General features: G+C 46.7%; 1 protein-coding gene across 4 annotated transcripts in view; it reads right to left on the bottom strand.

Moving 5' to 3' along the window:
• Window positions 1–1,401: 1,401 nt before the first annotated feature.
• Window positions 1,402–22,335, bottom strand: part of Lig3 (DNA ligase 3) — a 21,193-nt gene continuing 259 nt past the window's right edge. The window contains exons 2-22 of one of the 4 annotated variants that reach the window (XM_048794929.1): window positions 21,844–21,915; window positions 21,459–21,499; window positions 20,146–20,699; window positions 17,370–17,513; window positions 15,057–15,254; window positions 14,039–14,190; window positions 13,194–13,360; window positions 12,987–13,064; window positions 12,372–12,540; window positions 10,485–10,640; window positions 8,642–8,773; window positions 7,904–7,983; window positions 6,814–6,901; window positions 6,369–6,446; window positions 5,973–6,096; window positions 5,241–5,383; window positions 4,877–4,951; window positions 4,325–4,471; window positions 3,648–3,852; window positions 3,204–3,283; window positions 1,402–2,128 (exon numbers count right to left, since the gene is read on the bottom strand). In XM_048794929.1, coding sequence (XP_048650886.1) covers window positions 1,895–2,128; window positions 3,204–3,283; window positions 3,648–3,852; window positions 4,325–4,471; window positions 4,877–4,951; window positions 5,241–5,383; window positions 5,973–6,096; window positions 6,369–6,446; window positions 6,814–6,901; window positions 7,904–7,983; window positions 8,642–8,773; window positions 10,485–10,640; window positions 12,372–12,540; window positions 12,987–13,064; window positions 13,194–13,360; window positions 14,039–14,190; window positions 15,057–15,254; window positions 17,370–17,513; window positions 20,146–20,695 — 3,000 coding nt within the window. In that variant the 5' untranslated portion in view covers window positions 20,696–20,699; window positions 21,459–21,499; window positions 21,844–21,915 and the 3' untranslated portion in view covers window positions 1,402–1,894. Of the gene's footprint in view, window positions 2,129–3,203; window positions 3,284–3,647; window positions 3,853–4,324; window positions 4,472–4,876; window positions 4,952–5,240; window positions 5,384–5,972; window positions 6,097–6,368; window positions 6,447–6,813; window positions 6,902–7,903; window positions 7,984–8,641; window positions 8,774–10,484; window positions 10,641–12,371; window positions 12,541–12,986; window positions 13,065–13,193; window positions 13,361–14,038; window positions 14,191–15,056; window positions 15,255–17,369; window positions 17,514–20,145; window positions 20,700–21,458; window positions 21,500–21,843; window positions 22,329–22,335 lie in introns of those variants that run through there. The other 3 variants (XM_015501202.2, XM_015501199.2, XM_015501200.2) reach the window with 3 other exon arrangements.

Below are 22,335 nucleotides of genomic sequence, written 5' to 3'. Positions count from 1 at the left end.
AAAAGTCAGTGCCTTTGGCAGAACTCTGAGGGAAGCCTTGTTCTGTCCTTGCCCACTTGCTTGGCCTGAGGCTGGAAATCTATGCAGGCCATTGCTCAGAGGAGCAGCTTTGTGTCCATAGGACAGACTAGGGTGTCTTAGTCCCAATACTGAAGCCAGACTGAAGGGTGCCAGTTCCAAAACACGAGGTGTCCTTCCCTAGCAAGGACAGCACCTGCACCACCGCCCTGCCTTCCAGGTGGAAACCAAGGTCAGATCCAAGCTGGCCTGTAAGCGGCCTGACTGGCAGCCTCCCATACCTTAGCTGAGTACATGGGGCAGGGGGGTGTGGCCCTCTATCTTACAAGTTCAGATGCTCACATATTTAAAAGGGTAAACCCAATTCAGGAGGTAGACAAACAAGCCTGCTAATGCAATAAGGAAAAAAAGCTCATTCTCATGAGGTGGCAAGACTGAGACAGAAGCCAGTCTATAACCACACAGAATCCTGATGAGCCTGCAGTCAGAGCAAGGAGAGGCATAGTTGTGGGTTCTGCAGTTAAAAGCCCTCCTGGCCACACAAACCAAAGGTGACATTCCCAACTCTACATATTGTGTGCCACGTTCTGACAAGTATCTAAGGTCACTGACAGCCACCCTGTGATTTAGGAGCAATGCATTTCCCCATTCTATAGGAATTGATGCTCACATGGTTAACTTGCTAAGGTTATAGCTATTAAATTTCGACTATTGACTTGAAGCAGGTCTGTCTATACCTGTCCATTGTGTTGGTCACTACTGACTTGTGGCCATTTGAATTAAGAAAAGAACTTCAGTTCCTAAGTTATGCTAGCCACTTTTTTGGAGGGTGGGTACTGGGGATTGAACTCAGAGATGCTTTACCACTGAGCCACATCCCGACCCTTTTTATTTTTTGAGACAAGGTCTCACTAAGTTAGGACCTCACTGAGTTAAGGCTGGCCTTGAACTTGTGATTCTCCTGCCTTAGCCTTCTGAGTCATTAGGACTTTAGGTGTGCACCACTGCACCTGACACTTGTCACATTTCAAATGTTCAACAATCATATGTAGATTCAGAGGATATTTCCATTTTATCCATTGCTGCAAAACTAGCTACTGGTACCACTCATCTATACAAACTGTTTTCCTTTTGTTCTTCAAACAAATCAGTCACAGGTGGCACAGGAGCTAGCAGGTCTTTGTAAGCAGGGCATGTAGACTTGTACTGAGGTGTGGATTTGTATTCTTAAAAGGCAGTTGTTTCCAGATTTTGAGAAGGCTGGTTTATCTTTTTGGAGCCTCTATAACCCCACCCTAGTAGCCCAAATAACCTCCCTCCCCATATACAGGCCTCATTTCCACCCAATCCTAGTCCCTCCCCTGTAATAGAGAACACGGAGAATAAAGTCATCAAAATTAATTTTGTTCTCTTTCAAAAGATAGTTAAGTTTTGCCAAATGTAAGATGCATATCTTGGGGTGGTCTTTTAAATACAGCTTTAAAAGGAATGGAAGTAAAATGAGGCAGGGAGAAGTCTGCTGCCAGCTTTAGTAGCCCAGCCTTCACTCCTTGACCACTAAGGAAACTAAGGGAATTGTGGGGGAAGGACAGATGCTGCAGGATGTTTCATTTATAAAAATAACTAAGCTTTTTGAAGAAAACAAAAGTGACAAAGCCAGCACCCAGATTTGAGATCTGCTTAAACAGCAAGAGAAACTGACTTGTGCCCACAGCAAATAATTCCTACTCCAGAAGACTTGGCAGATTTTGGAAGATTGCTGCCTGAAGATGAAAGGACATCCTCCTGTTCCTCCACCTACCTGCCTCCAGGCTAAGGCTGGTAGAGTAGTGTGGTAAGGGAGAGGATGTCCCAAGGGGGCAGGAAGACCTGAGTCCTAGCAGGGAGCTACCAGCCTCCGTTTTCGTATACATGCCCAAATCCACTCTGGGGAGACCAGCTGGGCCTCAGGGTTCTTGTCCCTGCTACCCAGCACATGTGTGGCTGAGGCAATGTCAAATTCCTGCACTAGGTCCCCATCAAATGCCACAAAGTAGCGTCTGAGACGGCTGAAGTCTGGGGTGGAGGGTGGCAAGTGGAGCCGCACCCCAGTGAAGATGTCCAGCAGCACCTGCAAACACAGAGGGGTCAGGGTGGGGTTGGCATGCAGGTGGGTCTTTACCCAATTTAGTATAATACAGTTCACTTAGGACAAGAGCCAGAGATGGAGGAAGCCTAGAGTTTAGGACTTAAGTAGAAAGTGCATCCTGGAGAAAAGACACTGGTGCCAATCTGCCCCCTGCCCCCAAATCCTCCAGTCACTCTGGATGACACAGGCCTGACATTCTTCCCTTCCCTGCCAGGTGATGAGGAGGAGGAGATGGGTTCCAACATTTGGGACCTAGATATGGGAAAAGGATGTGTCTCTAGGAGCCAACCAGTGGCTGTGACTCAGTGACCTGCCCTTAAAGATCACAGTCCACTGCACAGGTGGGTAGACTGCAGGGTCAGTAGTCTTGCTCATTACTATGCATAGGTTCAAGGGCTTCAAGGAAGGGACAAGAGAAGGAAATGGTTTCTACTGGTCTGCTGGGAACTGGGTTCATGTTATGAGTTGTCAAGACTTCTGTGCTTCTCTTGGGGGGGGGGGCACAATCACTCTAGGGATTAGCTTTACTTCTCCCTCCACCCCTTGGGCCAGCAGTTCCTCGGGGTTGAGCCAGTGCTAACCCAGCTCCTGGCCTCAGCAGGTGCTCAACAGATATTGCCAAACAAGACTGACAGAGCATAAAGGGAAAAGGCTCCTCCACTGGAGGAGAGTCATCAAGGCAGTTCACTCTCCCTCCTTGCTGGCTGGACCTGCTCCCCCAACCACAGACTCACGCTGCACCCCACACCCAGACTGGGCTTTCTCCCCTTTAATGTAAATTTGACTGGGGACTGGCAGCTGGGCTCTATCTCCTGCCTGCTGGCACAGCTCTCCTTCCTCTCTGCCGGCTGGCTGGCCGCCTCTGCAAGGTAACCAGAGGGCACAGTGTGGAGTAGCTGCACGCTGGCCTGCCTGAGGGAGGAGCAGCTGTGGGAGGGGAAGGGCTTAACAAGCCTCCCCCAACTCCTCTGCTCATCTTTCAAAGTTCATGTGCACAAGGCTGGAAACGCTGGGCCCTGGCCAAACTGGCCTGCCTCTGCATTGTCATTGCACTCACCTTTGCTTGGTATGGCATCTCATCAGTAGCTTTCCTCTTCTCTCCAACTTTCACTGAAGACTTTGTGGTAGGCTTATTGCCTGCAGGACAAAGTTGTGGATGAGAATTAGGAGAGTAAGAACTGCTGATCATGGTTCCTAAAGTTGGGCCAAATCCTTCCCCTGCCATGAGCATGGGTTAGAGGGAAGAGTTATCAGCCCAATGCTTTAGCTTAAAAGTGGCTTAGTCCCCAGTCACACCAGCTCTCTGGTGCACTATCATTCAGGTTTGCTGAGCTGATAAGGGGTGCCTAGCAGAGCAGCTTCTGGCCCATGGCTGGACACACACTAGGAATGTGGTCATTGTCGGCTGCAGTGGATACATGATCACATGTTCTCAGAGCTGGAATGTGAGATTGGGTCCCTGCCCCTACGCCCCCCGGATCCCCTTCTTTATCCTGGCTACCTTTGCTGTTGGGGATCCTCAGCTTCCCTTCAGCCTTCCAGGCACTGGGAAAGGGTTTGTTGGGGGAGGCTCTGGGGACCTTGCGGGATGCAGCAGACCCAGAAGTGCCCTCGTTCTCGCCATTGCTGCCTCCTGTAGTGGAGCTTCCCTCATCTCCAGCCACCACAGTGAAGTCGGCCTTCTCCTTGGACAGCTGATACAGTTCCTGAGGAGGAGAAGGTCAGGTGCTATCACTCCCTTCCCCAGACACGCCTCAGAGGGTGCTGTGTGGTCTGTTTTAGGCACGCGTGGCTGGGGAAACAGGTGAGAAAGACAAAGAGCAAGGAGAAAAGGAGGTGGCTTCCTTGGTGCTTTTCCAACATGGAGCCTTCACCCGAGTAACTGGTACAAATCCCTGTTCTCTTGACTCCAGCTCTTAATCAGCAAAGGACTTGGGCAAGGCCTCATGAGGCAGCTAGACCAAGGGCCTTTCAGGGGATCCTGAAGAAAGTGAGACCATCTACTTGGAGCTGGTGGGAAGGGCCCTCATGCCAGTTTGGTCTCCCTTTACTTGCCCTCCTTGCTGTATCAGTGGAATGGGGTCAAGAGGAAGACAGGACATGTCAATAGGCCAGATGCCCAAGGTTCTAAGACTGAGATGGGGTTGGAGGACAAACATGCAGCCTGAGAGCTGGCACCTTGAGTTGGGGGAGGTTAGTGGCAGATTTCCAGTCCTTGTCATCTCGGATTCGGGTGCAGCGGGGGAATCGGATGGATATCCCATCAGCGGTGTGAGCCTCAGATTTGGAGAATTCTGCCCCTGTGATCTCCCATACAGCAGCTTTCTGTCAAGAGCAAGGCAGGAAGGTCAGGTCATCTCTAGTTGAGAAGGAAACATCTCCCATCAGCCAGAAGCGAAACAGAATGAGTCAAAACACAGAGGCTCTGGCTCGCAGCTAGGAGACCTGGGTGCTAGTCCTGCCTCTTCTGTGAATTCATTATTTAGAGATTAGGCCAGCTCCCATTAGAACAGACCCTCTGTGACGAGGGGGTGGGTATTATCTTCCTCCACTGAAGACAATTCCTCAGCGGTGACCGGTCATCCCTAGGCTTCTCACTTGGCTGAATAATCCAGATCCCCATCTTAAGGTGACTTTCTGTGAGGTTCGGATAACTTCTCTGTGGCCCTAGAGAACTAATTTGCAAACTGATTCTGTAGGCTAGAAGACCCCAAGCCACTGGGCTGATACCTTTGGGTCTGGAACGATGAAGTCAGGATAGTAGATCTTGTTTATCTTCAGCCAGGAGGGTATTTTGCTGGGATCCTGGAGGAAGAAAGATGCTGTTCTGGGCTGTTCCTAAGCTGCAACAAGGCTTAAACCCCTCTTTTGGTAATGAAATTGTGAGATGTGACCAACTCCTCACCCATGTAATCCTCCCTGCTCAAAGGGAGTGAGGCCTCCAGGACATGCAGGCCACTGTCTACAAGGCGGGCACTCCAAACAGCACTCTCCTTACTGGGGAGGAGATAAATGATATCTGCAGTCCTCAAAGCGCAGCGTCTGCCTCATAACAGCCCATCAGAAGCCAGGATCAACAGGGTCCCTTGCTCACCTTGCTGATCTTCACCATGTCCAGTTCCTTCTGTAGGCGGGCAAGGGTTGCGTCGTCATGGCCTCCTGCACACTTGGTGACTGTGCACCACTTCTGGCTGCTAGGGTCATAGCAGCCCATGAGGAAGATTGACATCATGCCACCTGCAGGGTACGGGTGGGGAATATGGGCTGAGTGTGAATAGCAGAAAACCACCTCTGCCAACCCCACAAGTCCCATGAGAGGCAACCTCGTGGAGAGGAAGCGGTCCCCTTGGCATCAGGGTGCCAGAGTTCACCTCTTCTTAGCTGTGTAATTGAACCCAGGGCCCTGAGTTTCCTAGGCAAGTGTTCCACCACTGAGCTACCTGCTCTAAGTGTGTGATTTTTCAATCTGTATGAACTCAAATTTCCTCTATAATAAATTAGGGGTAATCACACCCAACTTGCTGGGCCCTATGAATTGAATAGTGCCTGTCATACAGTAAATCACCTAAAAAGTATTAATTTTTTAGACGCCAGCTTCCTTCCAGTTAGGAGAGATTTTCCCTGAAAAGGAAAAACTGGCCCTGATGAAATAGCTTGTGGTAAGCCTCCTTGTGCCAGGACAGCTCAGGGGATTCTTGCTAGAGTTCACTGTGCCAAGTCCATAGCTCCCAGGCCCATGCTGGCAGATCAAGCCAGGAAAAAGGCCAGCCTCTCTGACATGGCACTTTCCAAGAGTACCACTACAGGGACCAGCAGTCACCCTGACCTTTGCTTCCTTGTCCATAGAAGGCCCCAAGAACCACCAGGTCAGCTGTATCAGCCATGGCCCCCTCATTCAAATAGTCTTTCTTCACTTTCAGCCAGTGCCGCTTTCCAGGCTCATATGTACCCTGAGGGGACATGAAAGAGAACACAAAGTACAATGGAAACTCCCTGAGGCAGGGGTTTAGCTCTTCACTGCTGCACACCAGCCCACACCGGAAGGGCCCTGGACTCCAGGCTCCTCAGGAGATGTATAAAACCCATCCTCCTAATCCAGAACAGACCTGTCAAGCCCCAGAAAGGATCCCCCTCAGCTTCCACCCCCACCTCTTCAGATGGCACTGCCATCTGTCCAGGACAGGAAAGGCTCAGGGGAAAGCAACAGCTGTGATGACCTTACCTTCACATCCTTCAGCACCAGCCCTTCCAAGCCCTCCCGGATCACCCGGTTTATCATGTCAGCCAAGTCTGAAGCTTTCTGAGGGACAGCAGGAGAGATGTTGAAGATGGTGTGAGAAGAGGATGGCACAGGAACGCAGCGACAGCATGCTAGTCGAGTACCCACTGGAAACGCCCTAACTTGAATACTAGGGACAAGGGATTTGTAAACCAGGGAGCCTCTCAACCAGAGAGCAGCAGTGGCTTGGAGGCACAGGGTGCTTACCTAGGAAGGACTTCCATGCCCTGTCCTCCTGGGTAACTAACAGACAACAGACACAAAGGCAAACACATCAGCCACCCCCAGAAGGACAAGTAAGACTCAGTCTGTCACACTTGTTGCGCAAGGGGTTCTGTGTCCTGCTTTTAAGCCACATGACCCTGTCTAGAGTAGGTTCTTCACTTACTGTGACTTGCTTCATTTCTGAGAACATGATCCGGTTGGGAATTTCAACCATGTTGTCATGAAGAAACTTCCGCCGCTCACACAGAGGCCTAAAGGGGACAGGAAAGCTGAGGGAGGGATCTTCCCACCCCTAGCAGCCGTTCTGAGGAGGGAAGGAGCACAATGATAAAATTGCTGCTGCATGAGAGGGTCTGACGTGAACTAAAGCCCTCATGTGTGACAGTTCTGCTGCCATAGGCTGCAGGGCTCCATCCTGACTGAAGATGGACAACTGTGAGCAGGGGAATGGAGCCAGTTAGCCAGTTCATAGCTGTAGTTCCTGTTTCTACTTTATGGAGCCAAGGGAGATCTGGCCTCTAGCCCAGATTATACAAAATATGGTCTCACTTGAAAAATGACTCCCACTTGGGTATTTTTTTGCCTTGCTTCACCCTAACCCCAAGGCTGTCGGGTCCTTGGGTCAGCAGGCTGTCGGGCCTCAGGATGCTGGTTTCTTGGGCCCAAGCCTTTAAAGGCAGCTAAGTCAGAATTGCTAGCTCTTCCCAAGACAGTCCCACCACAGCCACCCCTAGCATCAATAGGGAGTTTCCTACTGCCAGTCTCTCCTGAAATCAAAACCTCTGAGCAGAAAAGCACTTGCATTATGCCTGAGGGGTGTCACTGGAGAATAAACTGAAACCCTGCTATGTTCACCTTCTGTGTCTCTCAACAGTCCATCTTGCTTTGGCAGACTGAGATTTGTTTGGGATTTGGGTTTCCTCTGAGACTTAAGCTCATAGAGGTAAGTCTTCCTTACAACGGATGGGGAATTGATTTGTAGCAACTGTGCTACCTCTCAGTTCCCTCCTGCTCTTGCCCCTGCCAAGCTCATGGATACAAAGGCACATATGCTATCCACTTCCCATCCCCTCCTTCCCAATGAACCCCCTACATTCTTACCTAGGAAATTAAAATAGGTTCCTGGGTTTAAGGATGCTAGCCAGGCCTCGGGGTGTACTTTAGTAGCAGAGTACATGCTTAGCATGCACAAGAAACTGTGTTAGATCCTCAGCACCAAAAAAAAAAAACAAACACGAAACCAGTCAACTCACCTGTCCATCAAGCTGACATCATTAAAGTAGATACAATCAAAAACAAACAGGCAGACATTAGCATCTTGGAAAGCAGCTTTCTGTAAAGACAAAAAGAGGGCATAAAAAATGGGGAGATGGGGAGTACCAATCCACTTCTGAAGGCTTCCTGAAGCACCTGGTAATTCTATTTCTGCCCAGAAGAACCTGGGCCATAAGGGCAAACAGCAGACGGGGCTCGCTATAGTTGGGATTGTAAATGTTCACCAGAAGCCCAGGTGATAAAGGCTTGGTCCCAGGAAGGTATTAGTAAGAGACAGTAGAATTTTGTGGGAGGTACTTTGATCATTGTGGGTATGTCCCCAAGGGGGATCATGGGACTCTGGCCCCTTCTTCTCTCTTTGTTCCCTGGCTTGTGATCCATGTGGTTTTGCTCTACCATGACGCGGTTCAAAGCAATGGGCTCCTTAGATCTTGGCCTGGAACCTCAGGAACAATGAGCCAAAATAAAAGTTTTCTCTTTATAAATTAGCTCAAGTATTTTATTACAGTTACGGAAAGCTGACTGGCAGAACTGAATGAAAATCAATTACAAATTAGTTCCTAATAGAGTCTTTTTATGGAGGAAAAAATACTAAACCCAAGACTAAATTCAGACACAGTTCAGAAACAAAAAATAAGCCCTATCCTAAGTAACATATTACTCCCTTTGGAGATAGACAGCACATGCATTTTTGCACAAATGACTTAACCCAGTACCTTGTGCACTCCTAGGGTCCCAAAGGGCAGTGGTTTGCCTGTCTTGTTGTCAATCAGGAGCACCTCAGAGTCCAAAATCATGCTGTGGCCTCCAGGAAAAGCCTTGGGGATGTAGTCCTTAAAGTGGGCCACCTGGAAGTGGAAAAGTAGCTTTGATGAGGGATGAACAGGCGGCAAAACCCCGAAGCCAAGCCATAGAGATCAAAGCCAGACCTCAGAAGGAACACAGAGCAACATGCTCTGTGCAAAACAGCTAATGTGCAAAACTGTCAGCCACCTGGACAAGATGTGGCTGCTTTAGTATTTCTGTTCAGACTCGGGCAGAAGTCAGCCCATGCTGACACTGTCTATGGGCTGTAGAGAAGGCTCAGATTTGGAAGAAACAAAATGAGCATTTGGGGGAGGAGGTGGAGGTAGACAAATGTGGGGGGTGGGGGAGGAAAGAAAAACAGGTGGGCAGAGATTAGAGCCTATTTTAGAAGACAGATAGTTATTAGGCTTAGAATTGGGATGGGGAGAACAGACTGGTTAGAAAGAAATGAACTCCCTCCAGAGCAGGAAGGAAAATGTGAGCAGAATCTTCCCTAAGTAGGAGATCTGCTCCCAGAGCCATCTAGAGATTAAGAGAGTATGCCTGGAATTGGATATGTCTTGATAAAGGCAGAACCTTAATCTTCAACAACTCTTGTCAGAGAGAAGTGCCATCAGAACTCAAGGTATTTTCTGTCAAGTGATAACAGCAATGGGAACCAGAAAGCACATCTCTGGCTCTACTCCCCACCTGGGCAGGGCACATGGCTGCCTCTACCCAGAATGCTTGGAGCAGGATCAGGAAAGGCTTGCCCATCTGTCCCACTCCCTGTCAATAATCCAGCCCTTTAAGAACCCACAACACAGGAAAAGCAAAGGATGAGTGAATCTGGTATGGGAAAGGGCTGGAAAGCGATGCTCAATTGTCTTCCTGGGTCACATGAGGTGTCCATCTTACACCAACCTCACCAGGGCACTTCCTGAGCACCTGCACAGAGTCCCACAGGACATGTGACCCTGCACTAAAGTGTCACATGAGGCCACTGCTCAGCTTTCCTTTCAAACACCTGAAACAAGTAGCCTGACTGCTTGGTTCCAGTGCTCCAGCAGGAAGGCAGGGCTAAAGGGAGTACACAGAGTGTAGAACGCATCCCCTTGACCCCTGGGGCTCTGGAAAACTGAGTCAAAGCTCCAAAGAAGAGGGTAGCAAGGTCAGGGCACTCCAGCTGCTTTTTCCTAGAGACACCTACAATGACTTGCCCCTAGGAACTGAAAAGGGCTCAGGAATGAGATTTTCTCCCCTCCCCCAATTAGGGCAGGCATCTGGGCTCCCAGCTGTCCCCATGGTATTGTGTTTATAGCAGAATGTAAGCTTCATGAAGGCCAAAGCTTTTATGCGCTTTTTGGTCACTGATATTTGCATACTAACTACAACAATACAGATGCATTTGGTAAATATTTGTTGAAAGAATGAATGTTATACATGAACTTTAATTTAGCTTGAAGCACACAGGATACAAAAAAATGCAAAAGACTTGCACAGCCACTGAGCAAATAAGCTCCATATCACAACATCATGGGAGAGAGTTATCACTGTCCCAGGGAGCTCTGTCTTGACCAACCAATGTCTGGACTCTGGCTGTCCCTGATGAGCAGTCCTTCATTATTGAGACTCCAAAAATGAATTTATCCACTCATTAAACAAACAAAAAGTCTTTATTGTGAACTCTAGCTGGGAGACTATGGAAAGCTGGCCTTGAGACTCTTAGCAGCAGGAAAGAGAAAGACAGTCCCAACAGAAATCGATCAATACCTTGTGAGGCAGGACGGGCTTGAGACTGCGGCTAAAGTAGCTGAAGTAGTCCCCATTCTTATGCACCTGGACTCGCTCGCCATCATACTTGATCTCAGAGAACATGCCGTTGGGACACTTCTTCATTGCATACTCGATGGACTTGCAGGCCTCGGCCTTGGGGTGGGAAAAACAAAGCCTGGAGATTTTCAATGACGTGCAGCTTAGGAAGACAGCCAGAGAGCCCAGAATAGGGCTGTCAGCCAGAATCTGGGTTCTGGGACTGACTGCCCATGGTGCATGCTCAGGGCAAGGACAGAGCTGAGAATAAAAAAGGCTGGGCAGGGGCTGGGATTGTGGCTCAGTGGCAGAGCGCTTGCTTAGCACATGCAGGGCCCTGGGTTCCATCCTCAGCACCACATAAAAATAAATGAATGAAATAAAGGTTTGTGTCCAACTACAACTTAAAAAAAAAAAATTAAGAACAAAGAAAGGAACAATACTTATTCTATAGAACTGTTTAAAAAAAAAAAAGGCTAGGCAAAACTGTGTTCTGAGTATCAAATCATTACCAGCACTGACTCAGGAGCTTGTGTTTCGAGGAAGATGAATGCTATTTATTGCAGACAAAATTCCGCTGAAATAATATTTTTTAAATCAATAATTGAGGCTCCTGCAGGGCCTCGAGCTTGTTAATACATCAGTTATCTCAGCACAGGAGGCAGGCAGAGGTCAGAGTAGAGACTGTAGGTGCCAATGAGGCTGGCAGGGTGATGGTGATCAGGGATCCCTAGTACAGGACCATCCAGACAGAGGTGTGCTTACTCTCACACCTGTACCAGCCTAACTCAAACAACAGTTACTGTTTTGGGGATTCTTGTCAGGTCACATACATAATCTCACTTCATCTTTGATGTGGCATCTTACATGATAGATAGCATTTTCATTTTATGGATGAGAAAACTAAAGGTCAAAGAGGTTAAGTAGTCATTTAAGGTTACACAGCTAGTACACAGCAGGAGTGAGATTTTAATTTAGGCTCAACTGCAAAGCTTGTGTGTTCAGCCACTAAGCTATATAACTCATGCCATTCTTCCAATGTCAGGCTGTACAACACACTCCAGAAGAATTCCTACAGAAGTCAAAGGGCCACTACTTCAGGTGACTGGGGGTCCCTGTGGAGATGTCACTGTTGGAGTGCCAGCTGTTCCACACTCCTAGTAGGGAGAGGACATTTCTCTATTCCAAACAAAGAACCCTAAGGCAAAATTTCAAAATAACACATAAGAGAGTTCCCAAAAAAGCACCATACACTGCTGGAAGACCCAAAGGGCCTTGTGGTAGGCATGGCAGCATTCGCGGGGTCCTGCTGCACAGGAAAACCAATGCCACAGAGGAGATCCCCATTCTCAGGATAGGAGCAAACGTGCAAGCTGATCTTTGTTGGAGTTAGTCTTTCTTCCTTAAGCTTCCTCTCCCTTCCCAAGTTACCCTATCATAGGGAGCTCGGTTCTGCTGCCCACTCCAAGCCACCCTGCATCAGGTCAAAGGACCTCAGGGTTCCTGAACACAGCCCCAAGTTCAAGTATGACAGATAAGCTATTTTAGGTAGGTGCTTCAAGTCTCACATGTCATTCCCACAAAGAAACTAAAAACCAAGAGAGACTAAGTAACTCGCTGAACACTCCACAGCTGCTTGGTAGTAGAGTGGGAACTGGGTTCTGGCCATTACACCCCATCACCTGTCTCCTCCTGTGCCTTCACTTCTAGAGAGCAACACTCTGCTGCCTCTCCTCTCTTCCTTCCCCAAATCCTCTCACCCTGCAACCAGTCTCAACAGTCATCCCTACCAGATCCCACCCCAAGGGATGTGCAACATGCACAGCAGGGCAGGGCAACACTCCTCACCAGCATGGGCTGCACAGGCGTCATCAGCGAGGCCTGGACACTCAGAGCCCGTCTCTGTCCTGGATCCTTCTCCACCTCCTGCTCATTGCGAAGGACCCGCTCCACTACGTCCTGCAAGTTTCGTGAAGCTTTGAAGGCTTCATAGGCATTGGGGTCGAGGGCATCTAACCTGTCAAGGGAGTAAGGAACCAAGACGCCTGCATTTGACACTATGGCTTTGGATAGCAATCTGTTCTCAGAGGGGAGAGACCCTCATCTGTCAATATGCAGTTGTGTTCAAGTATCTTGAGGATTCAAAGTAGGAGAAAAATCTGACAATTCAGTCTTTTGAGACCTTTATCTATCAGGATGCAGCCTTAGCAGAAGAGGGGGCTGGAATGGGCAAAAGCTGCATTCTGTGCTTACTAAACATGCTCCATACTTTCAATCAAAACAACTCTCTGCAAAAGGTATTGTTACCTCCACTTCACATAAGAAAATGGAGGTGGAGACAGGATTAGGTAACCTAGGAGGCAACAAAGTGGAATGAGGATTCAAATCCAGAGAAGGACTCCAGAGTCCTGATACCAGCTGGGAACAAAGGAAGCTTAGGCTGTCCCAGGAGACGATACTTACACATGTTTTGCACCTGAGTTCATCTTCAGATCATGTTTGATCAACCTGATGATGCACTTAAGGTCATTGGCCGTACACCTAAGGGAATGAGGCCTATTCAGTTTGATCTCTGAAGAGCTCTGCACCCCCAAACCTTTTTTCCCAAGTAACTCCCTCTCCCTGAGCTCATCCCCATTGGGTCTGACTTGTTTGGGGCAGCTCCCCCACCTGGAGGCGATGTCCTGCAGGGCCTGCTGCTGCTCATCCTCCTTGGTGAGCTTCGAGAGCCGAAGGAGGAATTCATCCACTTCCTGGATGGTGAGGAGGCTCTTGGCAGCTGGAGGGAAAGACTTGCTCTGCTCAAAGAAGACTCTGATCGTCTCTGACACGTCACCCTGTCTCCAAAAACCAAAATGCCACTGCAACAACCCCAGGGTGGCCAGGTGTATCCCCTAAAACCTCAGGACTAAAGAGGAGTCAAGAGACTTCAGTCACAGTTCCTGTCCCCAACTCAACATATTTACCTCACTTCTCAGAGACTATCTCATCAACAGTTCTAAATGGGGCGCATCTCTCCACATAAAATATGCCCACCTGGCTTAGCTGAGAAGAGACAGCACTATTCCAAGCCCAGTCAACTTGATTCCTGCTTATGAATTTGAGCTAAGAGGTAAATGCAGTCATCATATAGTGAGGATTCTTGGAAGTTTACATATGTGAACTGGCAGCTGGGGCTGGAGTCCCGAACAGATCAATGATGAATGATAAGCCCATGGGGGAAGAAAGCAAAAAGAGTCCAGATGAGGGCCCCACAAGAGACAGAGCACAGTCTCAAGTCCTGACTTCTGAGATAAGGCTTTTTGTGGCTAAGCAGTGGTATGGGTTCAGTCCTCAGAAACTTATGACATTAACAGCTGCAGCCTCACATTCAGCTTCCCCTGTACCGGAAGCTTACTCAAATAGATTTCAGTTTCCTAAAACAGTATGTGCCTAACCATTTAAAAAAAATGGCTGCAGGTGCCTGGCTTGGTGAACCCCACCTGGAATACAGTCTCCCTCCCCCTCCCTCTGACCTGCTCCAGGTCCCGTGCCATATCATCTGGGTTACAGTTAAAAATGCGGCTGAAAAGCTTCACAATCTGCTTATCATTCAAGTTGTAAACACTCTTAATGACACCCGGCAGCAGCAGCTTCACTGTTAGGTACACATCACCCCGGAAACCATCTGGAGAGAAAAAAAGGAACCCTTCTTGAGAAATAGAGCTTAAAACAATGGATGAAATCAAGGAAGCAGAGGTTTAAAAAGATCTATCACTGTGCTCCCACAGTACCCTGTGCAGATCACTAGTTCAGAGGCCAGAATTCAGTGGTTGGCTCTTTTTGCACCTGTCCCATCTTTAGCTCATGGATGAATTCTCACAGGGCAGAGCCATGACTTTGACTTCATGTCCCCAGTGATGAGCACACTTACAGACGCTCAGTGACATGAATGTTACATGAATGAAAGAAACAGAGTTGGAAGATTCTATTCCAAGCTGTGCATGTAGTTCACAAAAACTTAATTAAATATGCAGGATAGTAAATTTTCCTACTGGTTGAATGAGATGAATTTTTCTGCCTTCCTAGGGACAGGATAAGAGCAGAAGAAGAAAGATGCCACAGTCTCTGAAAATAGGCTACAAAATTTGAGGGGTCTGGTGGCAAATGCAAATAGGAGGTCCGTTGTTCAAAACTGTTAAGAATTTTTTTTTTTTTTTTGTACTGGGGATTGAACTCAGGGGCACTCGACCACTGAGCCACATCCCCAGCCCATTTTTGTATTTTATTTAGAGACAGGGTCTCACTGAGTTGCTTAGTGACTTGCTTTTGCTGAAACTGGCTTTGAACTTGCGGTCCTCCTGCATCAGCCTCCCGATTCCTGGGATTACAGGTATGCACCACTGCACCTAGCCAAAATTTTAGGAATGTTAAGACAGTAATAGCAGAGCACTAAACCAAGCATGGGACCCTGTGCAACGACATGTATGGCAGAGCCAGCCAAGGCTCTGAGCTTTCAAGGGAAAAGCCCATTCAGGATGCTCCTGGCCCCACCTCCTGCTGAGCCTTTCCGCAAGAAGTCCTGGATGATCTGGGTCTTCGTGTTGTAGCTAGGATTATCAGCCACCATGGCACACAGCTTCCTGAACTCCCGTAGCAGACAATCCTTGTGCTTGGGGTCACATTTGCTTGAGGACAGACTTGTCTTGCGGGTGGGGCTTGAGGGGGCTTGATTAGAGTTGTTGGGCTTGGCTGTTGAAGAAACAACAAAGATGATTCATTTTGCCTTTCTGGGAAAGGAGGAAACTCACAGGTATTCTGTTGGTGCTTTATACACAGTTTCACTCAGTCCCTTCAAAGAGCTCCCTGGGGTAGACATCACTGTATCCACTAAAGGTCATTTCCCCAAATCTCAGAGCTATTAATGGTTAAGGAGCAATGGCACCCTCCCTCCGGAGCTGTGAATGCTTCAGAGAGGAACACAGGCTGTGCCAAGATTGACCAGGAGGATCTCATCAACTGTAAAGCCGAAGAAAGAAAAGCTGGGTTGAGAAAGGGGAAGAAATCAAGGGACATGTTAGTCAATGTGAAGTTACTGCTCTCATAGATTATCAGAGCTGGAAGGAACCTTCAAGATTATCTTGTGCAAATCCTCTTACTGATGAGAGGATCCAGGCCCAAGAAGAGCAGATGACTTCCAGGATCTCCTACCTCCATAGTGGCAGAGCCAGGACAAGGATGCCACCAAGAAAGTCAGGTCCCAGTGGTGTACTCCCAACATTCCCTCCCCTCACCACTCCAGCCTGTTCTTTCTGTTTGTCAAATTGAAAGGTAGCTTATAAGCAGGACTTTCCTCCAGATACCTAAAAATGATGCTGAACAACTCTTTAGTGATTCCTTCTCACTTCCTTGTGCTCATTTACAAAGCAAAAGCAAGGCCATCAACAAGCTGTCTGCTGACATAAGCTTCTTGTCTGGGCTTGTAAATTATAAATCTGTGATTGTCTCTGACCTGGACTCTAAATCGGATTTTAGAGAACAAAATCTCAAAAGCATTGATGTTCAGCAAGGTTGCAAGCATAAGGACACCCCATTCCTCTCAACTCCTTCCAAATTAAAAAAAAAAAAAAACCCAGGGCCCTTCCAGGTTCATGTTGTCCTTATCTTCACCTGGATTCTTCTCTATTTCTGTCTTTGGCCTAGTACAAATCTAAGGTTTTAAAATACTAAAAATCCTACAGTCAGGCACCATTTTTACAACGTTATCTCCTATAGTCCTCAGGAGAACACTGGAGTAGATCAGGCAGATGCTGCCACTCTCAATTCACAGAAGCTCAGATAGGTAAAGACTTGCTCAGGGCTCCAAGCTGTCAAGCAACAGGGCTGGGACCAGGCTCCAACACTCCAGCTTCAGGTCCAGGCTTCTTTCAATCACATCAAGCTTCTTTTAATTCCCAAACAGCTTTATTATTTTCTCTGAGTCAATTACAAGAATGTCTCAAAACAATAAAAAAGGTATAGGATTTGAGTGAAAGAACACTGGGACTACAGCCAGACTTCAATGCACATACTCTATCATGAACCTAAACTTCAGCTTTCTCGTTCATAAAGTAGGCCTTATAAGAACATTTCCTACAATTAACTGAAGACCAGATAAAAGCCCCTAGGCCAAAGCTACCTGTTTTTGAAGGCCAACAAACAATCCTGATCTTCTCATTCTAGCAATATCTTCCTAAATCCTTGGTCCAGGAAACAGTACTTCTATGTTATATAAAGAAACCACATGTATGTGATTATATGTGTATATAGGATAAAGAGAAAGAAAAAAAAATAAACACTTTACTGTTCACCTGTCCTGCTATAATCCAACCCTTGGGAGATGGGATTTGAACACAGAGCCCTCTGATTCCACAGAGCACATGCCTCCTGACGAGGCTGCAGCTTCCAAACAGAAGCTAATACCCTTAGATCCTTTGTTCCTTCTTGCTCCTCATACCACAAACATTTCAACCCTTTGACAAAGAGTTGTAAGAAATAACAGAAATTAAGGGATATGGTCCGTGCAGGGTATCTCCCTTCTTCTACCATACTTTCCTCTCCAGTTCAGGCAAGTTTAGGAAGATAATTTCTCAAAGTCTTTTCATTACAAAAATATAAGGAAGTAAAGGGGCCGGTTATAAAAATCTGTCTGAACCAGGAAATAACTTCACATAGAAAAAGTTTTAACAAAACAAACCTCTTCCTGACACAAGAGATTAAAGTATACAAAGACAGGCCACACACGTGGAGCCCCAAGGAAAGCAAATTATTGAGACAAAAAAGCAAAATTTTCAACAAGTCAAATAAGAGGACCTTAACTTATCTTACCTGAAAAGCCAGAAAACTTTCGGGGATTGGTGTTGGTGACAAGTGACGCTCCTTTCCCTGGGGATGCCACCTGGCCAGTTGTTGTCAACTTAGCTTGCACAACAGCTTTCTTCTTTGGTGTGCCTGCTGCCTTAGAAGACAGATCTATAGAACCCGCCCCCCCAAAAAAAGAAAAATATCCTCCAGTGAAAGGTCTCATAAAAATTCCAAATTATTAACTTCTTTTAGAGGCTTGCTTGGTAAGCCACTCCCATGAGCCCCAACATGGCCTAGTGGTAAGCAGGTCTTCTTGAATGGAGGTGGTAAGATACCAGGTGAAGGGAAAGGAAAGGGAGAGGATTCTGGGGACAAAAGACCCACTAACCATTTACCTCTATGAGTAACTTAATTTTTTTTTTTTTTTTTGTGGTGCTGGGGATTGAACTCAGGGTCTTATACAAGTGAGGCAAGCCCTCTACCAACTGAGCTATATCCCCAGTCCAGAGTAACTTAAAATTTTCATCAACTTTCTTCACCTCTTATCCCACATATAATAATCTTCAGAACTAAGAGGACTTGAGAGAATCAACAGTTGCATTTTTTTTTTTTAAATGAACCCAGGGCCCTGTGCATGCAAGGCAAGCACTCAACCAACTGAGCTATATCCTCAGCCAAGCAATTGCATTTTGATAGATAAAACTGGGGGACAACTCCATGGAATAGCCCCAATTTACAGATGAATAAAAAAGTACAATGAAGACAGATCAGAGCATGCTGGTTTGGCATAGGTAGCTGTTGGCTCATCTGAGGTCAGCTGATGGTTTACTTGTGTTTCTTTTCTTCTAAATGAGAGATGGGTAAAAGTAACAAAGGCTGAGGCCAATGGCTGACACAGGGCAGACTGGATGGGGAACTTGAGAATGAAGCATGTGGGAAACAGTTTCCTCTCCTATAAGTCCTTTATTTTTCCTCTCAACAAGGATAGATTCCCTTTTTAAAGCCATTTACAAGTCTTCCTACAGCAACAAGAACTGTGATTAACTGAAGATATGAATATTAAACTGGGCAGAGTGACACAGACCTGCAATCTCAGCAATTTAGGAGGCTGAGGCAGGAGCATACCAAGTTTGAGATCAGCCTGGGTAACTTAGCGAGAACCTGTCTTAATATTTAAAAAAAGGGGGGGATGGGGTGGGGCCAGGGGTGTAACTCAGTGTTAAGAATACCAATGGGTTCAATATCCAGTACTGAGAAAAAAAAAAAAAAAGGATCACTTTACAGATGCTGAAGATCAAAGAGGACTGACTAATTGGACTTGAAAGTACTGGTGTAAGATTTCTAAATATGCAATATGCACATATGCATGAATGTGTGTACATGTTAATAGGCACATGTATCTATAAATACTTGTGTGTTTATGTGTATGTACACATAGGTATTTTCTAGCTCTATCTGTCCCAAGGGCTTAAAAGCTAAGCTACCCCATGATGATGATAACATGTAGCATCCAGATTTTTGTGTGTGGGAGGTACCGGGGATTGAACCCAGGGGTGCTCTACCACTGAGGCACATCCCCAAACCTCTTGGCCAGCCAGAGCTCTACCACTGAGCTACATCCCCAGTGCCCTTAACCTAGTTTTTAAATTTTGAGACAGTGCTCATTAAATTGCCAAGTCTGGCCTCAAACTCCTGCATCAGTCTCCCATGTTGATGGGATTACAGGTGTGAGCTACCATACCCAACTTTAGATTTGAGTTTCTAATATCATTCTCCACTAACAGGAACCTGGACTCTTAAGAGAAAAGGCATAAGATACGTACAAGATTCTGTGACTGGGGTAGGACACACACAAGAGAAGACTAAGGGTTTCTTATTATGCTGAGAATGAAATATTTAAAACAAGTAAAAAGAAAAAAACATGAAGGTGAACAGGATACAGAAAGCAGCTGGAAGGGGCTGTTAAGTGACAAAATTAAGTACAACAATGAATTATAAGTCACAGGGAAAAAATATTATGGTCCTGGAAGATAATATTTCTGTTCTTAAGATACATGAACTAAAATATTTAAAAGTGTGGCAGCACCTGCCTGTAATCCCAGCAATTTAGGAGGCTGAGGCAGGAGGATCACCAATTTCATGTCAGCAATTTACTTGTCTCATAAATACATCCAACTCAGTGGTACAGCATCCCTGCCTGCAATCTCCAGTACCACACACACACACACACACACACACACACACACACACACAAAGGTAAAAGGTCATTATGTATGCAACCTACTTAAATGGTTGGGGGTGGGGGTGGATAAAAACTAAAAAATGTGCATGTGTAAAGAGAGGACATGAACACAAATGATAAAGGAAATAAACTCAGCAGTAGGTAAACCTGGTTACAGAAGGTAAGTGTTCTTTGCACTATTTTTACTCTTATACTCTTGTGAGTTTGAAATTATTTTCAAATAAAATGTTTAAAAGCTTAAAGAAAAAAAGGAACAAAAAAAGGGCTTGCCGGGCGTGGTGGCACACACCTGTAATCCCAGCAGCTTGGGAAGCTGAGGCAGGAGGATCTGAGTTCAAAGCCAGCCTCAGCCAAAATCGAGGCACAAAGCAACTCAGTGAGACTGTCTCTAAATAACATACAAAACAGAGCTGGGGATGTGGCTCAGTGGTTGAGTGCCCTTGAGTTCAATCCACAGTACCCCTCTCCAAGGAAAACAAAAAAACTGGGCTCTCCTCCCCTCCCTTTTTCCATCAGCCCCAGTGTGATAAGAAAGCCCTACTCCCCTCCCCATCCCACCTGCAATGTGCTGGGTGATCTGTTCCTTCTCGTTGTCTTCCAGCTCTTCCCAGCCTTCCAGCTCTGTGAGGTCTTCAATTTTTTTTGTGGTGGCCCGAGCCCGCTCCAGCTTCTCAAACATGCACTTAATGTGGTACCATTCTTTCATGTCACCCCCAGACTCGGAGAAGGGATTGGGCACCACCTTGCCTATGCGGCACACGCCCTTCACAATCTTCTCCTTGCATTTTTTGCAGCCGGCTGTGCTGCGCTTGGCGTAGTCCACACAGAACCGTTGTTCGGCCATCTCACAGGGGCTACTGCAGAGTCCCACATGCGACTCTGGCAAGAAAACAAGGCAGGTGGCACGTGGTCTTAGATGGGCTCCCTGGAATGACAGAACAGGCTTTCTTCGCTGGAGGAGGCAACGCCCACGTAGCAGATCTGTTTCCAAGCACTGGCTGAATTTCCTTATGTCAGGCCAGTGATATTGTTCTCGGAACAGGCACAGTTCTCTTCGGCCAAGTCCACACAAGCTTTTTGGGAAGAGGATCTTAAAGGCCAAAGTCATATAGCTACATGAAAGGACAGGAGACAACAAAATGTGAGATGTAAATGAGAAGCCAGGCTTCTAATTTCCCAAAGACCACAATCTCATACAGTCCATGCTGACTAATCACTTTCCAAAGGATTAAAGACTCATTGCCTAAGTGAAGCAGAGTTCCAATACGGGAAAATCCAGTTTCCAAAAAGGTGTTCAATTATCTAAAGTACATAAATACATCTAGTAAATCACAATGAAGAGAATCTAAATAACATAAATTTTTTTTCTCAGGCCATCAACAATCTTATACTCATAATGGATGATGACCTTTAAGCATTATAAAATCCTTAAGTTTTTTTTTAATCACCAAGAAAAATGAAATGATGTTCATGAAGTTTTAATTAGAAATGTAACACATATGCCATCCCCAGAAAACAAACCACTATATAGATTCGTGATCTAAACAGAAGCCCTCTTTTGAGAGGCAACTTAGTAGAGCCCAGAACCAGACCGTTCAGGTTCAAATCCTAGCTAAGCCACTTATTAGCTGTGTGTCCTTGGTGGATTACTTAACCTCTCTGTAGCTGTTTTCTTATTTACAAAACATGTATAATAATAGTAACTAATTCAAGGGGTTTTTGTTCCAAGAGTAAAGCCTTTAGAATAGGGCACACAGCAAGGACTCAATAATGTTGGTTCCTACTATAGTCAGTGCAGCAGTTTAGTTAAATCTTTAAACTGAGGATCCCTATGTGCAATTAACCTGTTTTTTTTTTTTTTTTTCAATTACCTGTTTAATTCAGCAACTTGAATCAGGGAATGCTGCAGCAACTAGATGGTCAGAATCGAAGGAACTGATAAGTCAATCCATGTGGTTTATCAACGGTGATTCATTCAGACCTTTTTATATTTGTACTTAAATAACTTTATTGTTCTAATTTTAAATACACTGGGAATTATTTTCAGTCTGCACAGTGCTTTGAAGTGAAATTACTACTGCATTATAATAAAAAACGGGCCTTACAGCAGTGCAACACCGTGCAGAGAAAAGCAGGTGGACTGAGGAATCAGGGATGGGAGGGCCAGTCCATCCAGCTTATAACTGTTACCCTGGTGGAATCTCTGAACTTCTGCGTCTTAGTTTTCTTACTTCTAAAACGGAAAACAAGACCTACCTCGAAGGGTGGTTGGGGAAATTACAAAGAATCCATGGACGGGCTGATGGTAATGGTGGAGTTCTGAACTCTCTGAAAATGCATACAAAATATGTATATTTGACAATGTACGTTTTTGGAGCGAGAACATCAGTAAGTTTCGTGAGATTCACAAAGAACTGCATAACCCCCCGAAGTTGAAGAACCGTCGCGGAGGTGAGCAAGGCCAGGAGGCTCACAGGAGCAGCTCAGGAAAGCTGGACCTCAACGCGATCCTTACAAGAGCACCCCGCGGCCCCCGGGGGAAGCAAAGGAGAATAATGAAAGGGCCCGATCCGGAATCGGATCAGAGCGCCAAGGCCTGGCCGCAGCCGCCGTCCGGGGTCTCTGCGGAGCTCTCCAGGCAGGACGGCCGCCGGCCGCGAGAGGCTCCCAAATCCATCCAGGCGCCGGCAGTGGGCGGCCCCTGGGGGTCCCGGGGCGCCGCGGGCTCCCGTGGGCTCCCGGGGGGCC

Source organism: Marmota marmota, unplaced genomic scaffold (genome assembly GCF_001458135.2).
Source record: "Marmota marmota marmota unplaced genomic scaffold, marMar, whole genome shotgun sequence".
Classification (NCBI taxonomy): domain Eukaryota; kingdom Metazoa; phylum Chordata; class Mammalia; order Rodentia; family Sciuridae; genus Marmota; species Marmota marmota.
Note: the sequence above shows the minus strand (reverse complement) of the source record. Positions and strands in the feature narration are given on the sequence as shown.